At 38.7% G+C, this 18,861-nt stretch overlaps 1 protein-coding gene across 1 annotated transcript in view; it reads left to right on the top strand.

Annotated features, from left to right (window-relative positions):
* Positions 1-601: 601 nt before the first annotated feature.
* ppp2r5a (protein phosphatase 2, regulatory subunit B', alpha isoform) overlaps positions 602-18,861 on the top strand; it is a 45,353-nt gene continuing 27,093 nt past the window's right edge. Inside the window, exon 1 of the mRNA XM_044376600.1 lies at positions 602-1,710. Within this exon, the coding sequence (XP_044232535.1) occupies positions 1,563-1,710 (148 nt within the window). The 5' untranslated portion in view covers positions 602-1,562. The remainder of the gene's footprint in view (positions 1,711-18,861) is intronic.

Genomic DNA, 18,861 nt, shown 5'->3' with positions numbered 1-18,861 from the left:
TAATATGACGCTTCAGCCGTCAAAATGAGTCAGATCAAGTGGATATCTTTCAACGTTTGTCTTTTTAGAGCCTCTTTTTCCCTCTTTTTGTTACTATACTTCCACCGCAGCTCAACAGGGAAACACTGTCTGAGAAAACACAAAGAGGGAATATGATGCTTAAAAGACTGTAAATGTGGCAGATATCCACTTGATATGACTAACCCAGGCTGCTGAGGCCTCATATAAGCTTCAGAAAAACTTTTAAATGCACAAAATGACTGAAGACACGCTGTGGATTTTGGCCCTCGTCATTTGACGGGGATCTTTTTAATAGCCAGTATGAACAGGAGGAATGATCACAGCGAGGAAAACCGCTTTTCAAGACAGACTTGAAAAATGGTGAACCTATCCTTTAACTGCTGTAACTTTCTGATAATAAACTACAGCTTTCACTGCTGCCACTCCTCATTCAACTGTACAACGTCACGTATTTGTTTTCACATGTCACATGTTCAGGGAACCGCGCTCTTTGCGTTTTGATTGGTTTAAAAAGTTTTCAGTTTTGTAATTCTCCGCTTGTGATTGGTCGTTAGAGGTGTCTGTTAATGACGTAGACCTGTCAGGCTCTGCTGTCCACCGAACAGTCAAGCGGACAGACGTCGACGGAGCGGCGGTACTGGGAGTGTTTTATGGCACAGCTGCCTACTCAGCACGACGTTAGATGTGTTGTATGTAAAAATACCGCGTCGTTTTAGAGGTCGGGAGAACGTACGCACTGCTGTACATTCAGCGAGGAATGTAGCTAAGACAAAGTCACTCGGCTAACTTTTAAGTGCTAAACAGCCGTCGAGCAAAATTGAACTTCATCGATCGCGGATAGTTCGTCTGAAAATACACTCAGCGGAAGTCAAACTGGGATTAAAACCAGTGCTTGGACTTGGACTTTTTACAAAGAACTACCGAAATGCATGGGGCAACTATCTTTTCTAACTTTTCTTTCTCCACGGTGGTGAAAACGGTTGTGTCGTAGTGGCATACATTAGCTAATTTTAGCACGCTAGCTAGGAGCATTTAGCTGCCAGCCCAACAGTAAGTTACAGCAGTTTGCTACTAACTGTCTGAAGGACTTTACATCTCATTCAACTTTGTTATGACAATGTCGTTCCTACGTTTTGCAACAGGTAGACCTTTTGCAAGCACGACGACGCAGCAAAAAACATCAGAAATTTAGAAACTTCGCCGATATTTGTTGTATGTTGGTGACTCCAGGTTGTACTGCGGGCAATGACATGAGTTGTAGTTTGGCTTTTTGGTTCGTGTTTTGAAGATTGTTCCCGTGTTTCTGAAAACAAAGTCACCCTAATGATGCAGTGTTTGGAAACCGTCTAACCCCCGCTACCGACCGACCATGTTGGATCATACAGAATAACACCAGAGTCGGAGAGGAGACGAGCTTCAAGTCGCGCAGTTTGCTCCATATTTTTGTGCTCATGCGAACAGTAGGAACACACAAGGAAACATTTCTTTTGGCCTAGGGATACAATCGCTTGTCTGAAGTCTTCGTCAGTTTATGCATCAAAATGTCGGCCATCTCTGCATCCGAGAAAGTGGACGGGTTTACGAGAAAGTCCATGAGGAAGGCCCAGAAACAGAGAAAATCCCAAGGCTCGTCTCAGTATCGCACACAGAGCGCTCCAGTTGAGCTTTCACCGCTGCCGCAACTCAAAGGTAAGAGGATGATGGAGTCCGCCGCTATTAGGCTGTTATTCATGACTAGTGTGTTATGTCCACTGCCAGATCATTCTGTGTACAGCCTTTTAGCAGAGATGCAGCATCATAAAATCAAGTGACAATTTGTGCAAAACATTTCTACAGTTTATATACAATACAGGCCCACTTTGTTTAAACTTGCTGGATAGGGAAACACAGTGGCACCTCTCCAACCATTACTTTCTAAATTATATGCTTGGTTTCTTCTACACAAGCAGCTTGGAGGAGTTGACTTGGGGGGGGAAAGTGCATTACACCAGTCTTGTTTTCTTACCACAAAGTTGTGTTAACAACTGTTCATCTTTTCTTGCATAACTGTTGCTTTGTGCTTTCTTCCAAGTTAGAGGTTGTTTCACTGAAACTTAATTGGAGCAGTTGAGGCTCAATTGACATGCACAGGCACATTCAGAGAGTGATGTTGAAGAAGGGGTTAAGTGGGATTTATGCTTCCACTTCAAGGAGTTGTGGAGGCGCCATATCATTCAGAGCTCCATATATCCTCCAGAGGTGTTTCTGGAGCTGATAAGCGCCTCCACAAAGACTAGACTTTTGATTGGTCAGATTGTATTTTCTCACATATCTTTATGGTGTTAGGGGTTGTTGATAGTGAAGACAATATTGAGAAAGTTGAAGGCTCACTAATCACCTGTTCTCAAAGGCATGACAGATTTAGATTTTGTTATCTAGCAAAGCTATCTACATTGAAAACATATGCTAAATTATAAAACAAGTGGTTTACTGGTACAGATAAATAAATAAGCATAAATCTGGTTTAACATATGCCCATTTATTCCCATATTATATCCAAATAATCCCAGCAAGTCTGAGAATTTGAACTTGTAACTTCCAGGTCACAAGCCTGATTCTCCAAAACATTAGGATACCGAATCAAACTTATAACTCTACAGCTGAATTCTGCAAAACACTTCACACAACTCAAAGGTACCTTGTAAGTAAGTGTCACTATGCCGCAACGGAGAAAATGAGAACTACCTGTTGCATTTGATTTGTTAGTTTTTGTAGTTTGATGTCTTTAGGGGCTCATCTGTAGCCTGTAGTGTTGTGTGTGTCCTTGTCATTGTGTAATGAGTGTATGTCAGTGGCAACTAGCTATCATCGCTGAAGAAACTACCTTCAAGTCATGTATAAGAGAATAGAGGATGGCAAAAATGCATTAAGTGAAATGTGAGACTGTGGGAAAATATGGGTGGCCAGTATCAAACCTCGGAGTGTCTGTTATTAGTCGATGCAGAACTCTGTGTTGTTGTTAGGGATTTGTATGTGGGGTGGAGGTCTAGTAGGATTTTTGGGAGCAGCTGTAGTTCTGCTCTTCCCAAAAATGAGAAGTCACAGATTTAATACATCAGACCGGCACATCTGGGAACTTTGGCTTGCAACATGTCCCCGCCTCTTTTTGGAGGAAAACAAATAACACTCTTTAATGTAAAATATCAGTACAAAACCAAACCAATAGAAAACCACCAGAATTAAATTAGTTTATAAATGACCCAAAGATACTACGTCAAGTAAACATATATCCACTCAGCCTGCCATAGAACGTGCAAGAATCGAAAAGATTAATTTGATCCATCTTCAGCTTCCCAGCATCAAACTCTATGGCCAGAGGTGTCCTACTCGATAACTAACAGCAGTCAACATCAGACAACCATATCATACTGCAGTTACATAGTGTTTCTGTAGTGGTGACAAAAAGTAAAAAAATGTACATATTAGTTTGTACTGCTATTTTACATTAAAATCTATGGCGAGTGTCATATGTCCCCCCCCCCAAAAGGGCCAGTCTGATGTATATTCATTTGTTGAATAGTGTTGGATTTCTGATATTTTCTTAAGCACAGATGACACATATAAACATTTTAATATTCGTACAAATTCAGATGTTATGTTAATTCTCTATATATTTTGTGCTTGGATGTTCTAGGCTAAAACAAACTCTACCCATTCAGTTTATTTCAACACAGAAATAAATTGCAGCATTGACCACAATGTAGCAGCTTCAGTTGATTATAATAGACGCACTCTGTTGCGGCCATGCTGCGACAAACGTCTCGCACTGCTCGGGTGTATTTTGGCTGTCAGATTCACGCTGGTCGGCTGTGGTCTTCTTGGCTTGCCACTGGGTGTGCAGCGCTCGCTTCTTCTTCCTCTTTTTCCGTTTTATGGTGGGGTGGCAACCAGTGTCATGGTGCATTAACGCCACCTACCATTTTGGAATGTGAACCAGAGTTACCCCCACAAACAAACACAGCGCCATCTTCTCACTAAACTTTTGGGGGTTGGAAGCCCCAGACGCGGCGCCCGGGGCGGGTCTGGATGTGACATCAGTGACCAATTTGGTTGGACAGGAGCATATCAACTGACCGGTCGACTGGGAGACTACAGCCCTAATAGATAACAAAAGGTCCATTCAGTCCATTTTTTTTGTTTTGACATAGACAATAGTGTCTATAAGCTCAAATTAGAAATACAGAATGTTATTGTGATCCATATTAAAAACACAAATAATATGAAGACTTTACACCATACAGCCACAATCATGACTTATATTTATTTATTTTTTAAATTCAAAATGGTGTTATGAGATATAATGACAAATTCACAATTTGCTCAAACTTATTGTGCAGGCAAGCCTCAACAACCTACTAACAGTGTTTATGTTACAGAGGAAAAGGCAGAGCTGAAGTAAGAAGGACTTGCCTGGTCAGGTAGTAGGAACTTTTAGGCGTGATGCAACTTCTCGTGATGCTGCAAACAAAATATGTCATAACTGAGTTGGTGTTAAAGATGACTGCTATCAGACAGTTCCTGCAGAGCGGATTTACATTTATGAAGGACTGCATAAAGTTTAGTGTCTAATATATTATTTTTAATCTTATCTGCAGGTAGCAAATAGTAAAAAGCAGAAAGCAGATAGTAAACACAGGCACAGTTTTCCAGCAAGACTTTGAAACACAACACAAAACCAGAGCATTGCACCACAGCAGCATCCAAAATTGACTTGAACAGCATGGCAGCAACTATCCTGTTGACAAGTGTGAAAGTGACAGCCAAATTATCCCCCTTTCTTGCACTAAAAGCTTGAGGGTCCTCCGAGATTTGTGCCTTGTCATGGTCCTCTCCAGGTGTAAAATTTGTATTTTTACTTTTTTTGATATTCTGTGCAGATACACAATTTTAGGTGTCCCATTGAAATTTAGACAAACTAGAATAAATATCATAATAGCAACATCTTTTACTGGCTTTGAAAATGATCAGTTCGTTGGCATCACATGTATCAGCCAGGTATTGAGTCAGATCCCTTGGCATCTGTGGTGAAACGGTGGATTAAACGATTTAAGGCAATTTTTTCTATTGACAGACAATGAAGTAGTTCAGTTTGCTAATGAGTTGGTTTGCAAGTTAGGAGGAAGGACAGCCAACTTGAAAGTAGCACATTAAGTGGCCCGTTAATGTACTTGGCATGAATGTATCTGCGAGTTCTTTGTTCTTTTAGCAGTTTTTTCTGCTAAACACAAAAGAAAAAAAAATTACCCTTTTGCCAGCAAAATCAACTGATCTCTCAGAATTCAAGTACAATGTTATTCATATTGATGTCACGTATGAAGAAGGCTTTCAAAAGAGCCTCACACAGTCACAAATGAATAAGTGTTATTATTGGCAGAGCTGGAAAGCTTTTACTGTAAAGGAGCTGCCACCACATGATGTACATAGAAGTAAATAGTGGCAGAGGGCAAACTGATCACTAAAAGTCAGACAAACTTTGAAGCACATGATAATTAGATGGAAGTATGATAATGAGCAAATTTTATAATGCCATTATCTGATACAAATTTGAGAGATTTTCGGAATAAATGAGCATGCTAACATCATGCCAATAACCTTGTTGTGCCAAACACTTCATACAGTAGGTAGTTCCCTCAGTCCATTTGTATGATTCTGACTCGTAACTCTAAGCTAGAAACTCAAGAACCTGTAACATAGACAGATTACTGTGATGCTGCATAGTTTGGACTCTAGTTTTGAGGAACACTAAATGTGCCCTTCTCTGCTCAAATGAAAAATCACTAGTACTGTTTTGGATTAGAGTCTTGTGTCTCACAAAAAATGGTTACACAGGATTGCTATTTTCTCCAGTGACAGTGGAACACAGTCGTGAATGAAGGAGGATGTTAAGATTGAGTTCAGTTGTCCTGATCAGTGTAAATCCTCGTCTATTCATGCCCTTTAGTATGTGCACCTACTTCCTGCCAGACACAGCAGAAATGCTTGCTCTTGCAGACTTGGTGAACATAACCTGATAAGTGGTCAGACACAAGTAATCACTTTCAACAATCAAGTGCACCTGCAGAGCAGCCGTCCTGTACTAAACTGATATAACAGCTACATGAGTCTCATGTTGTGCTTGCAAGACTCATGTTTTAATGCGGTCATTCATCATCTGTGATGTGACAACTTTAGATTTCCGCACAGTCTCTCCTGATTGGTTACTGCCAGCGCTGCCAGCTGAAGAGTCGATCACACTGGATGGTAGAGACACTGGTATGCGTCGGTTTAAACAGGAGTTTAGCTGACTTCACTGCTTTTAACACCAGACCACTGAATTAAAACACTGTCCTCTGTTTCCATCAGTTATGTATTTAGATCATTTAGAGACAAGACTCTAAAAGTTTACAGCCTGTCATGCTGTATTACTCTATGTATAATGACGTGGCTAAAAAATAAAAAGGTAGCGGTTCGACTGACAAAATTGAGTGGACTCGGGGGCTTCTCGACTGATGGCATCCTACAATTTACACAGTTGCCGAAAACACAACAGCAGCAGGTGAACAATGTTAACATGCAACAGTAGACCTTTTTATATCAGTGTAAACCAAGCATCTTAACAAGGTTTCCCAAATTGGGGATAAATGCTAACTGGTTTACTTTGACTGAGTTAAGATTTTCAATTCACCAACACTATTCCTCTTTACTTGAGTAACTAGCCTAAGAAAGGAAATGTCTGTAGCCAGCATGTTTCAGGTCATGAAAGACAGTACACCGCAAAGATGCTTCTTTCCTCCTGCAGTGGAGAGGTTGGAGTGCTTCTAGCTCCTGTTGTGTGATAGACACTGAAAAGATGAGTCACTCAGAGACCAACATTGTTGCCATGGCAGCCAGAAGCCTTGAGAGGAAGCCAGGGAAATGGTTTACTTTCCAAATACAGACTGCTTCATTTAGGTTGATATTTCTGTCACTGGAGTGAAATTTTGGGCTCAGCCATGATTTCAGACTAGACCTAAGCTTACGTTAGAGCTGTGTGGTGGTTAATATCAACAGCCAGACTGTGTTCGTATCAGTCAAAAAGTAAATTGATTTTAATTCCATGACATGTTCCCACGCAGAAAGTCAAGCTTTGTTGTTCTGTTGTGTATGAGTTCTGTTTTTGCTCTGCTGGTATTCTGTGCCAAAGAGGATATATTTTTCCTACACCTTAATTTATTACACCCACTAAGCCATCAACTTGGCTTCTATCCATTCATGTCTGTTCAGTGTAAAATATAAAACCCTGGTTCACCACATTAAACATTTTCACTTGGCAGGAAAAACACAGGTGGAACTGATAACATTAACAATGGCTCAGTTCCATTCGAGTGTCCAAGGAAGCCATGATAGTGAACCATCATGTACTGTACCAGAGTCTTGAATGTGTAAAAACTAAATGGGATTCATCTATGATTAATGTTATTAAGAGGACCTATAGTGCTCATTTCCAGCTCTAAATTTTTATTTTTGTACTCCACCAGAGTAACTTTGCATGATTCACAGTTCAAAGAACTTCACATTTATCTTATACTGGCCCTTTATGTAGCCCCTCAGTTCAACCTCTGTCTCTTAACAGTCTGTTTGAGCACTTGTCTCTTTAAGGCCCTCCCCCCGATGAGCCCTCTCTGTTCTGATTGGCCAGCTTTCTGGAAACCTGCTGAGGGGCAGCCGCATCAGAGTCGTGTTAAATGACCGCCGATGGAAACCCAACATTTCCTGCTTTACTGGTTCAAATTAAAAGCTTTTAAATGGACATATTTGAAGTTCTTTGTTCAGTGGATCAGTTAGAAATAATGCAGGGAGGAATAGTACAAGCAGAAACAGCCACAGTGATGATGATGTTTGATGAAAAGGTGCAGATGACCAGCACACCTGCAACAGGTAAACAACTTATTGTACTTTGCAGTGCTGTGTAATGGAGTCATGGCTTGTCATGACTACCCCCAGAACAATGGAAAAATGCCACAATGTTAGCCGAGCAGTGAACTGGCGCGCCAAGCGTGGAGCAGATGACCATATAAAGAAATTCGTCACGAGCTGACGTCGGCTCAGGCTGAAGGTAGAAAAAAATGTTCGAAACTGAGCGTTCAGAGCAGTCTGAAGCTGGTACTTTTTACTATTACTTCTACTTTTACCTCATTGTTTGACACGTCAGCCATTTTTAACATGAACAACCGACATTGTAATATTATACTATATATGACTTAAAATAAGGAAAAGCATAATAGGTTCCCTTTAATTGCACCTGTGCTTTTCCTGCTTTGACATGTAAAAAGCAATATCAAGTAACCCTCAAGTTACTGAAAATTCACACTTAACCATATGGGAATCAAGCACTCATTGCTGTCCTCCTTATAACAAAATTAGCTGCTCCTGATGATTGATGCCAACATCAAACCACAACATTTTCCACCACCAGAACCAAGAGCCAGATGAGTAAAAAGCTGCTCAGACTCATGACTAAAACTGTGTGTGCATATTCATACTAAAAATGGGCATACATGCACTGGCCTGATTTCCACTCCAAGTTAGCTGTGAATTGACATAGACATGCCCTCAATCATCCACTGTTAGTATATCAATACCTCTGCCCGCCCCACCACTTGTTAGACCTGTCAATGGAAAAACGGCAAAAATGTAGCGATGGTGTCACAACAGCAAGGTTCCTCACAGCAGCTGTCATTATGTGTGAGAATTACGCATGGCTTTTGCTATTTAAAGCGCCCTAATCATTAATTCATCACAAAATAATCTGCAGATTAATCGGTAATGAAAGTATGCACCTTTGGCATTTTACAGATCGCTGTGTAGACTGAAAAAAGCACACAATCAATTAAGTTGGGTGACGACCTGCACAAACAATGTTTTATTATTTAGATTCCATTTATTACCTCATTTGTCATCTCCACCTTATCATAAATCACAAAATGGGAACATTCTCAAAACATATTGTGCTTTTATGAATTTTCTAGCTGAGAATTGGCGTTATGTATGTTTATTTATTGGTCTTTGACAACCAGGTGGAGTCACCAGAATCTAGTATCTTTTTTTTTTTTTGCATTATACATAGGGTCAAATAGTCTCCCCTGATTGAACTATAGCTTTAGTCCAGAAATGTATTTTACATAAATATACAGCTGATTTCAGTTGCTTATATTATGTTGCTTAGGTCTCATTTATCTTAGTGTTGACTGTGCCTTAGTTTTGAGTTTTAGATATTTTAATAACATGGCATTGCAATGGCTGTTCATGAAAAAAATATTCACTGTATTGACCTATTGATTGGCAAGTGTGTGTGTGTGTGTGCCACATGGTCTGTTTCCATCATGTCTGCCAGCAGATGGCAAATCGATACATAATTTTCTGGGAAACAAAGGGACAAGGCTTTTGTGTTGCACTGCGATGATGTTCTTGTTTCTGTTGCTGTCAGTGTCATAATTATGGCCTCAGGCAGGTTAGGGTTTGCTTTTGTATAAAACTGCTGCCTCAACTTTATTTTGTGCTAGCAGTCTGCTTGCTGAAGACATGGGTTGTGTGAAGCTGTGTTCCCATAATGACCAGCTGCGAGTAGGGCTGGGCGGTTTTACATAATACATTTATATCATGGAATGGATGGTAAAGATGTATATCGCAGTGAATAATTTTCCCCTCATAATTTCAGTTTGAATTTTAAATGCAGTACAGAAAATCTGGGAAGTTTTTACTCTCTTGAGAGAAAGTTAAAGTATTCTCAGCTACCTTAAGTACTCTGTGGAAGTTGAGAGCTTTTCATAGTGTGCAGCTAACTTTGTGTGTGTGTTTGCTTGCTGGTCTCTACACTTTCTGAATGACTTATGGATTTTATGTTAGGTGATATTTGCAGCTTGGTATTCAAAGTCATCTCTCACACCAGTTTTGATGGCAACTTTGTGTTTATGCAGATGAACAGATACAGCATGTGTCATGTCTTTCAACCACTGGCTCTTCTTAGGAGGATAATAACTAGTCAGTGACTTAGGCACGAATGTCTTCATAGTGGTTTCTCTTTCCCCACCACAGCTAGAGATACTTGTGTCAGAGGCGAGGCTCATTATCAAACATGCTTTATGCTTGCAGAAATATTTCCTCATTTGTCCTGCCTCTGTAGCTCTGCCTGTCTCCATCTCTTCACCAACCTTCTATTAGCATGCAAATACATACGTATGTTTTAGCTTAAAAAGTAAACGTGCACTCACTGGTTAACATGCAGTAAGTTGCACAGATGCTCACGTTGCACTTTATCTCATTTACTCTACTGGAGTAAATGCTATAGCACAGTCCATATACCTCTAACAGAGTGTCATTTATACTGGTTATACCATCAATGTGAAGCTGTCACTCTCAGCAAATAACAGTCATTTACAGCTCAAAGCTCTTGCAACTCAGCAAGTGTGCTCCACACTGACTCTTTATGAACAAATAATAACTACTACCATCTTTTAAAGTGAGATGTACCAATTTTCAGTCTTTCTTTTGATAGCTACATACAGTATGGTTTGGCAAAAAGTAGCCCATGTTTTTTTGTGTTGTCTTCAGACACCCAGCATCAGTTCAGTGCCAGTTGATTAATCAATTGGTCAGTAAGCCAACTATTTTGAGTCATTTTAAGAGAAAATGATCTAATTCCAGCTTCTTCCAATGTGAATATTTTCTGATTTCTTTAGACTTCTATGATAGTAAACTGAATATCTTTGGGTTGAGGGCTGTTGGTTGGGACCAAAGAAGACATTTGAGGACGTCACCTTAGGCTTTGAGAAACAGTGATTGTCATTTTTCACCATTTTCAGACATTTCAGTGTTTATAGTTATCATAGAAGTATGAGCGCCACTGCTAAAATTTCACACGATCATTAATATCAATGGGCTACTAATGATTTTCACTTTCACACTGCGTGCAAGCATGATAACACCCTACGTTACTGTGGAATTGCTTTGAGTCATCCTCCTCCTCCTTATTTTTCACATGAAAGGTACTGTTATAAGAGTAGCGTAGCTCCTTTAAGGAATAGGTCGGTGTGTAATTTGTGTGCATAACGAGTGTGTGGTTAAGCAAGTGGAGAGAGTGGGCACCAGAAAAGTGACGGTGAATGCGAGAGGAGCAAGGGAAAAGGTTAGCAGTAAATTGTCAATCTGGCACTAAATTTACAGTATAGATTACAGTGTTTCAGTTAATAAATGCTGCAGCTTCTCAAGACCAAGAAAAGTCTTGTCTGTTGTTTCCCCAACTGCTGGAAAAGTGAATGGGGTTAGCCCTGAAGTTAGCGACAATGGATTAGCCTAACCTGACCTTTTAAAGTGGATCAGCTATTCTCATTTTAGCGTCAATCTCAGCGCTCCTAAACAGAGAATGGAGAAATGTCTAGCTGCTGAGCCTCCTGAGTTTTGCTCAGCACCCCGCCACCAACTCCACCCCCTTATCTTTCTCAGCCACTGTAACACATGCTCAAGTTTCAGTGTAACTCATAGAGGTAATGTGATTAAAACAGCACTAGTTTCTCTGAGACAGGCTGGAACACTGTTCATAGTACAACAGTATAAAGTCAAAATACAATCAAACCAAAGAGTTTGATTCCTTTATTTGATTTATTTGACATATCAAAACAAATATATATAAAAATGTCACACACTGTGACAAATACATATTCATGTAGAATGAGGATAACATGATAAAGTTAAAAGATAACCTATTTCCATTGTGGTCCTCTTTTCCAAGGGCTCTTCTCCCTTTCATGTTTCAGTCATCCTTCAACAGAGAAAACAGCTCTAGCTTTCTTCCTTTGTGCTTGTGTGGTTTTTATGTCCATCTTTAAATGAACATCAGATACTGTTTTTTTTGTGTTGAATGGCCTCGTAACCGGACACTAGTTTAGGTTTTGTTCTGAGGTTATGTGTAACAGGGGAACAAGGGTCATTGTACTGAACATCAGTTAGATTATTTATAATGTGATTTTTATCATATAAATATCAGAAAAATACACTCAATACTCTCTTGTTATATTAAATTCAGTCTTATGACCCACTCTTTTGAAAATGATACAGGTTACTTTCTCAGTTAGACCTCTGGCAGTTATGTGCACACAGACCTTTTTGTTCTACTACCTTCTAGCAAACCTAAGAGAGAAAGCTAATAAAGTGTTTATCGGCAATAACAGGCAAAGAAAAAGCCGCTTTACTTTTGCTTTTTTTTTATTTGTATAAATGCCTTGTTGTGTTTTTATTCACGGCTATACTTTAAAAAAAAATACTTTTGGCGACATACCCCCAAGCTGAAATTGTAATATGTCTTTAAAACTAAATTAAGATGCTAATTTATGTAACTGTGCTTCAATTTTAAAGTCTTTTCTTGGTCTATTTGCAGTTCTCATTTTGGTTCATACCTTTGCATTTGACCCGCATTGCTTGGGCTTTGTCTCTACTCAGAGGTCAAATCATACAATGAGCAGTAAATTTACTTTTAATATTATAATATTTTCTTCACTTCTCTCTTTCATTTTATCTTTGTAGTTTACAATAAAAATGTTCTAGTGACTCTTTAACCTGCTTTTTGGGTACTGTTGTGACATGTTGTGCCAGCAGTGTTTTAATGGGCAGCCTAAACGTGAAGATGCATCTCTGAATCAGATTGTATGTACATTACCATCTCATCCAACCAGTTCAGCAGCTGCAGTATGACCTACATGGCATCACTCCTGTCATGCATTAATAGTCACATTTAGCACAGTAGACTGTCACTTCTGTTTTTTTTGTTTTGTTTTGTTTTGTTTTTACAACTCACCAGTCATATCCTGTACATGTTGAAGCATTTCACATGTCTCACAAATCTATGTGCTTTAGGGTTGTGATAGTAGGAAGATCTTTTTCCTGTGTCTCATTTTTCCTTTTCTCTTAGTTTGTAGGGCTGTGTGGCCGAATAATAGACAGGAAATGCAATCCTAACCAGTGCAGACAATACTGGGACCTTTTTTTTATAGGAGCACCTGCAGATGTAGCACACAAGGACTTTTACTGTCATCTCCTACTGTGAATTGTTAGTGCTTCCCTGGAAGTTACTGCCAAATGTGGGACCATTTAAGTTTAACCAGTTTTGTATCATTATGTTTTTGGGTTGTCTATACGTACATACATCCAATTTTCTCTCATATATCTCAGGAACGCCCAGAGGGAATTACATTACATCTGACACAAACGTCCACTTGGACTCAAGGATAAACTGATTAGAATTTAGTAGTCAAAAGTCAAGGTCACTGTGACCTCACAAAACACGTCTTTGGCCATAACTCAAGAATCCATATGCCGATTATGACAAAGTTTCACACGAATGTCTAAAAGGATAACATGATGAAATGATGACATTTTGTATCCAAAAGGTCAAAGGTTAGCTCCACCGTGACATCATAATGTTCTGCAAAAACACTTTTCTAGCCATTATTCAACGCCATAACTCAAGAACAGAAGGGGAGATTGTGACCATGTTTCACATTTGGTTGGATACTGAATTGGTGACACTAATCTTGAGTTCCCATCTTCAAACTATGGTGATTGTATAAATCTTCTGTGCTGCCAGGTTGAAGATGTGTGTGAAGCATCCATGTTTTAGAATTTGTAGCTTCTTTGCAGCGACGTCCACATCTGAAGCTTTGTCTACTGTCATGGCCAAAAATTTGTTTTATCAGAATCAGCTTCATTGGCCAAACATGTGAACACATACAAGGAAAATACACTTAATACCTTTTATTAAATTCCTTCAAAGTGTTCAGTACAAATATTATATGAGTCTGGACAGAGATGGATTCTAGTTTTTACATTAAATGTAATTTTATTTTTTTAAGACTTTTTTCAAAGAAGGAGGGTTTGTAAGGTGTCTCAAATAAAGGAAAGCACCCCAAATAAAGTAAAATATACTTAAGTAGAAATTATTATTAGCACTTCACTTGCTGAAAATACAGAGTCAGGGGACTTTTTATTTTTGCCTGGATTGAGCCTCCCAAGTAGAACTTGCTCTTAGGCTGCATACAGTGGGAAGGTCTCTTTTACTGGTTTGACAGGCCCCAACCTAAAGCATTATCCTTACGTTCACCTTAACCACCGATAACCTTAAATATTTAATTGGTTGAGCCTGTTGTGAACATGGAAAAATCTCTTTGTCCTCCTTTTAAACCACCATGGTTTCAGAAACAACTCTTCTAATTATTTTTTTTCCACAAGCTGAAGTGCACTAGATTTAAATAATTAAACATATTTTAGCAGCAGTTATTGGGCTATAGCTTATTTGTGGATTATAAAAATATTAACGTGTGCTTGTTACAACACTGGGCAGGTTGTATAAGCAACATGAAGTAAATATGTGGCAGGTAGTTCGGGAGCAAATCTAACTAATCCCCTAAATGTGGAGTCCTAAGTGACAAAGACTGTGCAGGACTAAGCTGTCACTGTTCAGAGGTCACCTGACCTGCATACTTCTCTTCAGTTTGTTTTGGTTTCTTTCTGCTTGGTATAGTTCTGTGAAATGTTGATGGGCACCAAAAGGGCAGGTATTTATGTGAAGGAGTTTTGACGTGGTGAGCTTAGGTTTCCTTAGGTATAATATAAATATGTTTGTTGTATATTTAACTGTGAATAGGTCAAGACCCCTAGTGTTTCTACCATCATGTTCATTATTATTTTTCCATGTTCACACTACAAATCTGTCCTTACAGTTGTGCCAGCACATTAGTCAGACACACGGCTCAGACAGTCAGATAAACCTATGTAAAGAGTCTTAATAGTAAGATTTAATACATTCCCTCACAGTTTGCCAAGAGGATTATATAACGAAACAATAGTTTCCATCTTTATAACCACATTTTGGATTGAAAAGAGATATCAAGTGCCGTAGCTGAAGAACAGCAGTAATCAAAATGCAAATATAGGTCAGACACTTTGCTCTAGCTGCACAATATCAAGCTGTTATAATACTGGAAAATATGTTTTTGTACATTTAATGTCTGTTCCTAATACAACAGCATGTTATTATTTTTAAAAATGAAGCATTTTATTATCGTGAATTAATCTTTCAACATGAATCATTATACTTACCTGTTTGTGTTCATAAAAAGCAGCTTGATCGTCACAATTGCACTGTGTGAGTGCTGCATTTCTATTTTACATGACCGTTTCCTTCTGCCGTGGTGTATGGCAGCTATTCATCCAAGACACAACACGCCAGTCATCGGGGCAATGAAACATGGGATGCCAACATGGAAAGTGGTTGCATAACTGCAGTCATCTTCAGACTACAGCAATCAAACGTTCACTATTGCATTCTGTTCACATGTATGTTTCATCGATGATGAGAACACACTGATGATATTTGAATGTTCTGTTGAGCTACTGTTTTGAACATTTTAACATCTTTGAACAAATGGAATAGCGTTGTTTTCTTAGTTATAAATCTGCCACCCTGCGTGTCACACTGTGTATCTAGATTTATCTTTATGCTTTTGTAATATACAAAGACGCCTGCCTACGGGGCACAGAGTTTGGCTGACGATCAACTCAAAGAGGAGTCTTGGTTCCAAATTTCTTCCTTTTTAAATTGATGGATTCTGGGAAATTTGGCCTGATTTTTTTTTTTCATACTTTCTCAGGTCTACTGAGAGTTCCTTAGACTTAATGGCCTTGTTTTTTGTTTTTCTGACATTAATTGTGAACTGTAGGACCTTATTTAGACATATTTGGCCTTTCTAAATCATGTCCAATAAAATACATCTCTCCTCACATAAAAATGTCTGCTGTTTGTTGTTGCATATGAGCATGCAACCATGGGCCTCAAACACATTGGCGCAACAATAGCCAATGTTTACATTTTCTGAAACTTTCTGGAAAAAACACTAAATTATTTTTTAGAGGAACGTCATCATCATTCTTGTCTTCGTGACTGTTTTATTGGCTGTGTTATCGCATTAATGCTTCAGTCCTTAGCCTCACGTGTTCTGTCAGGCCACTATTTATACTAAACCTTGCTCTGTTAAAATAAGAGAAGTTAAGGGTTAAGCATTACTTGCACCGGCCAATGAATTCCATTTTTGAGTGGAAGTTTCTCAGCAGGAGTCAAACATAATGTATTCATTAGACTTGGAAAGCTGTACAACTGGAGGCCCATGGGCACCTGTCCACTCAACCAAGATTAATATCTGTGTATGAATGGGTACAAGATATTCCAAGTTCCAAGCATCCTGGTATATATAAGCTCCATGTGCACAAATGTCAGTCACTGGATGTAATTATGAACTCTGTGCTGGAAGGGATCTTTCCCTCATGGAATATTGAACATTTTCAACCCACCACTCGCTGCACGTTATGCAATTTAATGCACAATACTTCCGCTTTGACTTATCTCACCATAGCTGTTTGCAATACTGTTATCTGTTTTCCATCCCTGTCTGCACACGCATCTCAAAATGGTTTCACTGAGTTTCCAAAGATGATTGGTCACAAGTAACATTACACTTTTAAACTGAATTTGGAGTCTCATAGCAAATGCTCTGTGTTCATGAATTATATCTTTATTAAACCATTAATGCATTTGCATTGCAGCCACCATGAGTCTCCAGAACAGCTTCAGTGCTCTTTGACATGGATTTCTTGTTTTGATGATGATCGTGGAGAGTGATGACATTCAAAATCCCCTATAGGTGTTCAACTCTGTTGGCCATAATGTGATTTACATAATTTTCATACTCATCATGCTATTCAGTGACCCCACCCACCCCCTCCATACACTGTATAGATGCATTTGTGTTGTTTTACTACGCATTTATTAATTTTTCCCTTTAATTTGTCACTTGTCTGTTTGTGGTTAGTTTAATGATTAACATCACATTTTCATCAAATTGTCTTTGCAGTGCTGTGGTTTCAGAGCTAAGATCATATTTCCTGTTTTTGTCACCCAATCAGGTTTATGTTCTTTGTTATACAGTACATGTGGCTGGGAAACCACATGCATCACTTCAGGCAATACTGTATAATCACAATAACATTTTGAATAAATTGTTTATTTTGTAAAAATAACTGTTGTGTCTAAGCGCAGATATTACCGCAAATTAGTGTTGTTATATTACTTTTGCAACAAAGAACATTCCTTCATATTCAGGGGAGAACTTAATTTCAGCATATGAACAAACCTTGGTTCATTTCAGCAAATCTTCTGCATGTGCAATCATAGGATTTGGAAATAGCAACAGCATTGTGCAGCCTGCCAGACTTGCTTTGTTCTGCAAGTACGGTACTTAACAAACCCCAACGTAGCATTTGTCTTGTAATAATAAACCAATGTGGTATTCACTCATTTACACTTGGCTGAAAAATTGTGACCAACATGAAATGGAACGTAGCAAATATAATGACCGAATAGTTTGTGCAACATTTGTTTTGCACATGACAGCATTCAGCAGCATCTAGTGTTGTTGCTAAATACTAAGCAGATGAGCTGCTCTGTGTCCTTTAGTATCAAGGTTTTTGAACAGAACACGCTGCTGCATATTTTAGGACTTAGTGTGGTCATTTCTTGTTGGAATTTACTCCACAAATGGTGACATGCTTGAACCCTGTATATTAACCCACAGAGTTTGAAAATGTTATTACCACTCACAAAATTGTGCAAAAAATGTAACATTTCCTGTAAATCCAGTTTTATTACATTTGATTAGGACATTTTAAAAAATATTTGGGGGGCAACTTTTGCCCTGACTATCTAAATTTACCAAATTTTGGGGGCACTTTGGAAAATTGTAACTAGTGCATAAAGTTGCTGTTTTTAATGTGAAATGAGCCCAGTAATCACCAGCTTGTGCCGACACGAGTAAATAAATACTATTGCTGATCCAAAGAGAAGTGTGTGTATGTGTACGGAATATCATCTGTATGTGTGAAAGAAAGCAGGAGACAGTTCTAAATATTTAGGCTTTTATTCATCTCCTAATAGCCTTTGTATATGTATAATGCATTAGTTTATAGATTGATTGAAAACTTCATCACAATCTTTCAGATGTACTAGTTTATGGTCTTTTTGAAACATCCTCTTTAGAAACTGTTGAAGGTCTATTAAAATATTTGAGGAAATTAAAGGCAGTGTTTCACAACTAAATGTGAACTAATGACCTTACAAACAACAACATTAACAGAAGCGAATTCAAGTGACAACACTGCAAACTGCTAAAGTAATACCCATTAAACAATAGACTTCAATAAGTCAGTCACCAGCAATCAGCCATACTTCATGGGCTACTTGAGTAGATTCATATTATATATGGGTTTCACTGTCAGTCAGATTCTGTGTCATCCATTTCCATTGCTGCTTCATGCAGCTTTATTGCTGGGTGCCTTTGTTTTTTTTCCACTTTTAAACTAACTCTGCCAATCTTGGGGGCAATTTTTGCCCTTCAATCACAGTTTTAAGGGTCATTCTGAGATTTCTTGGGGCATTTTTGTCCCCTGTTGATTTCTAAAGCTGAATGTTATGGAACAGCATGTGTTAATTGTTGTATTTGGGAGAAGTGATGAAATGAATCTTTAGTCTGTCATTTGAGGTCATGCTATAATCTTTAAGATATCCAAATGGTCATTTGTAAAGTCATCAGTTGTAAAAACTCTAATCCAGGGCTCTTTTAGTTACAGTACTACAGTGATTGCCTCCCAAAGGAGACATATAGTAGTTAAGCTACAAAACCAAAATCCTGCAGAGATCAAGAGACACAGTGAAGAAATTTTTTTAATTATTTACCAAGCAAC

This window comes from Thunnus albacares, chromosome 16 (genome assembly GCF_914725855.1).
Source record: "Thunnus albacares chromosome 16, fThuAlb1.1, whole genome shotgun sequence".
NCBI lineage: Eukaryota > Metazoa > Chordata > Actinopteri > Scombriformes > Scombridae > Thunnus > Thunnus albacares.
This window is presented reverse-complemented; position numbering and strand designations above follow the sequence as displayed.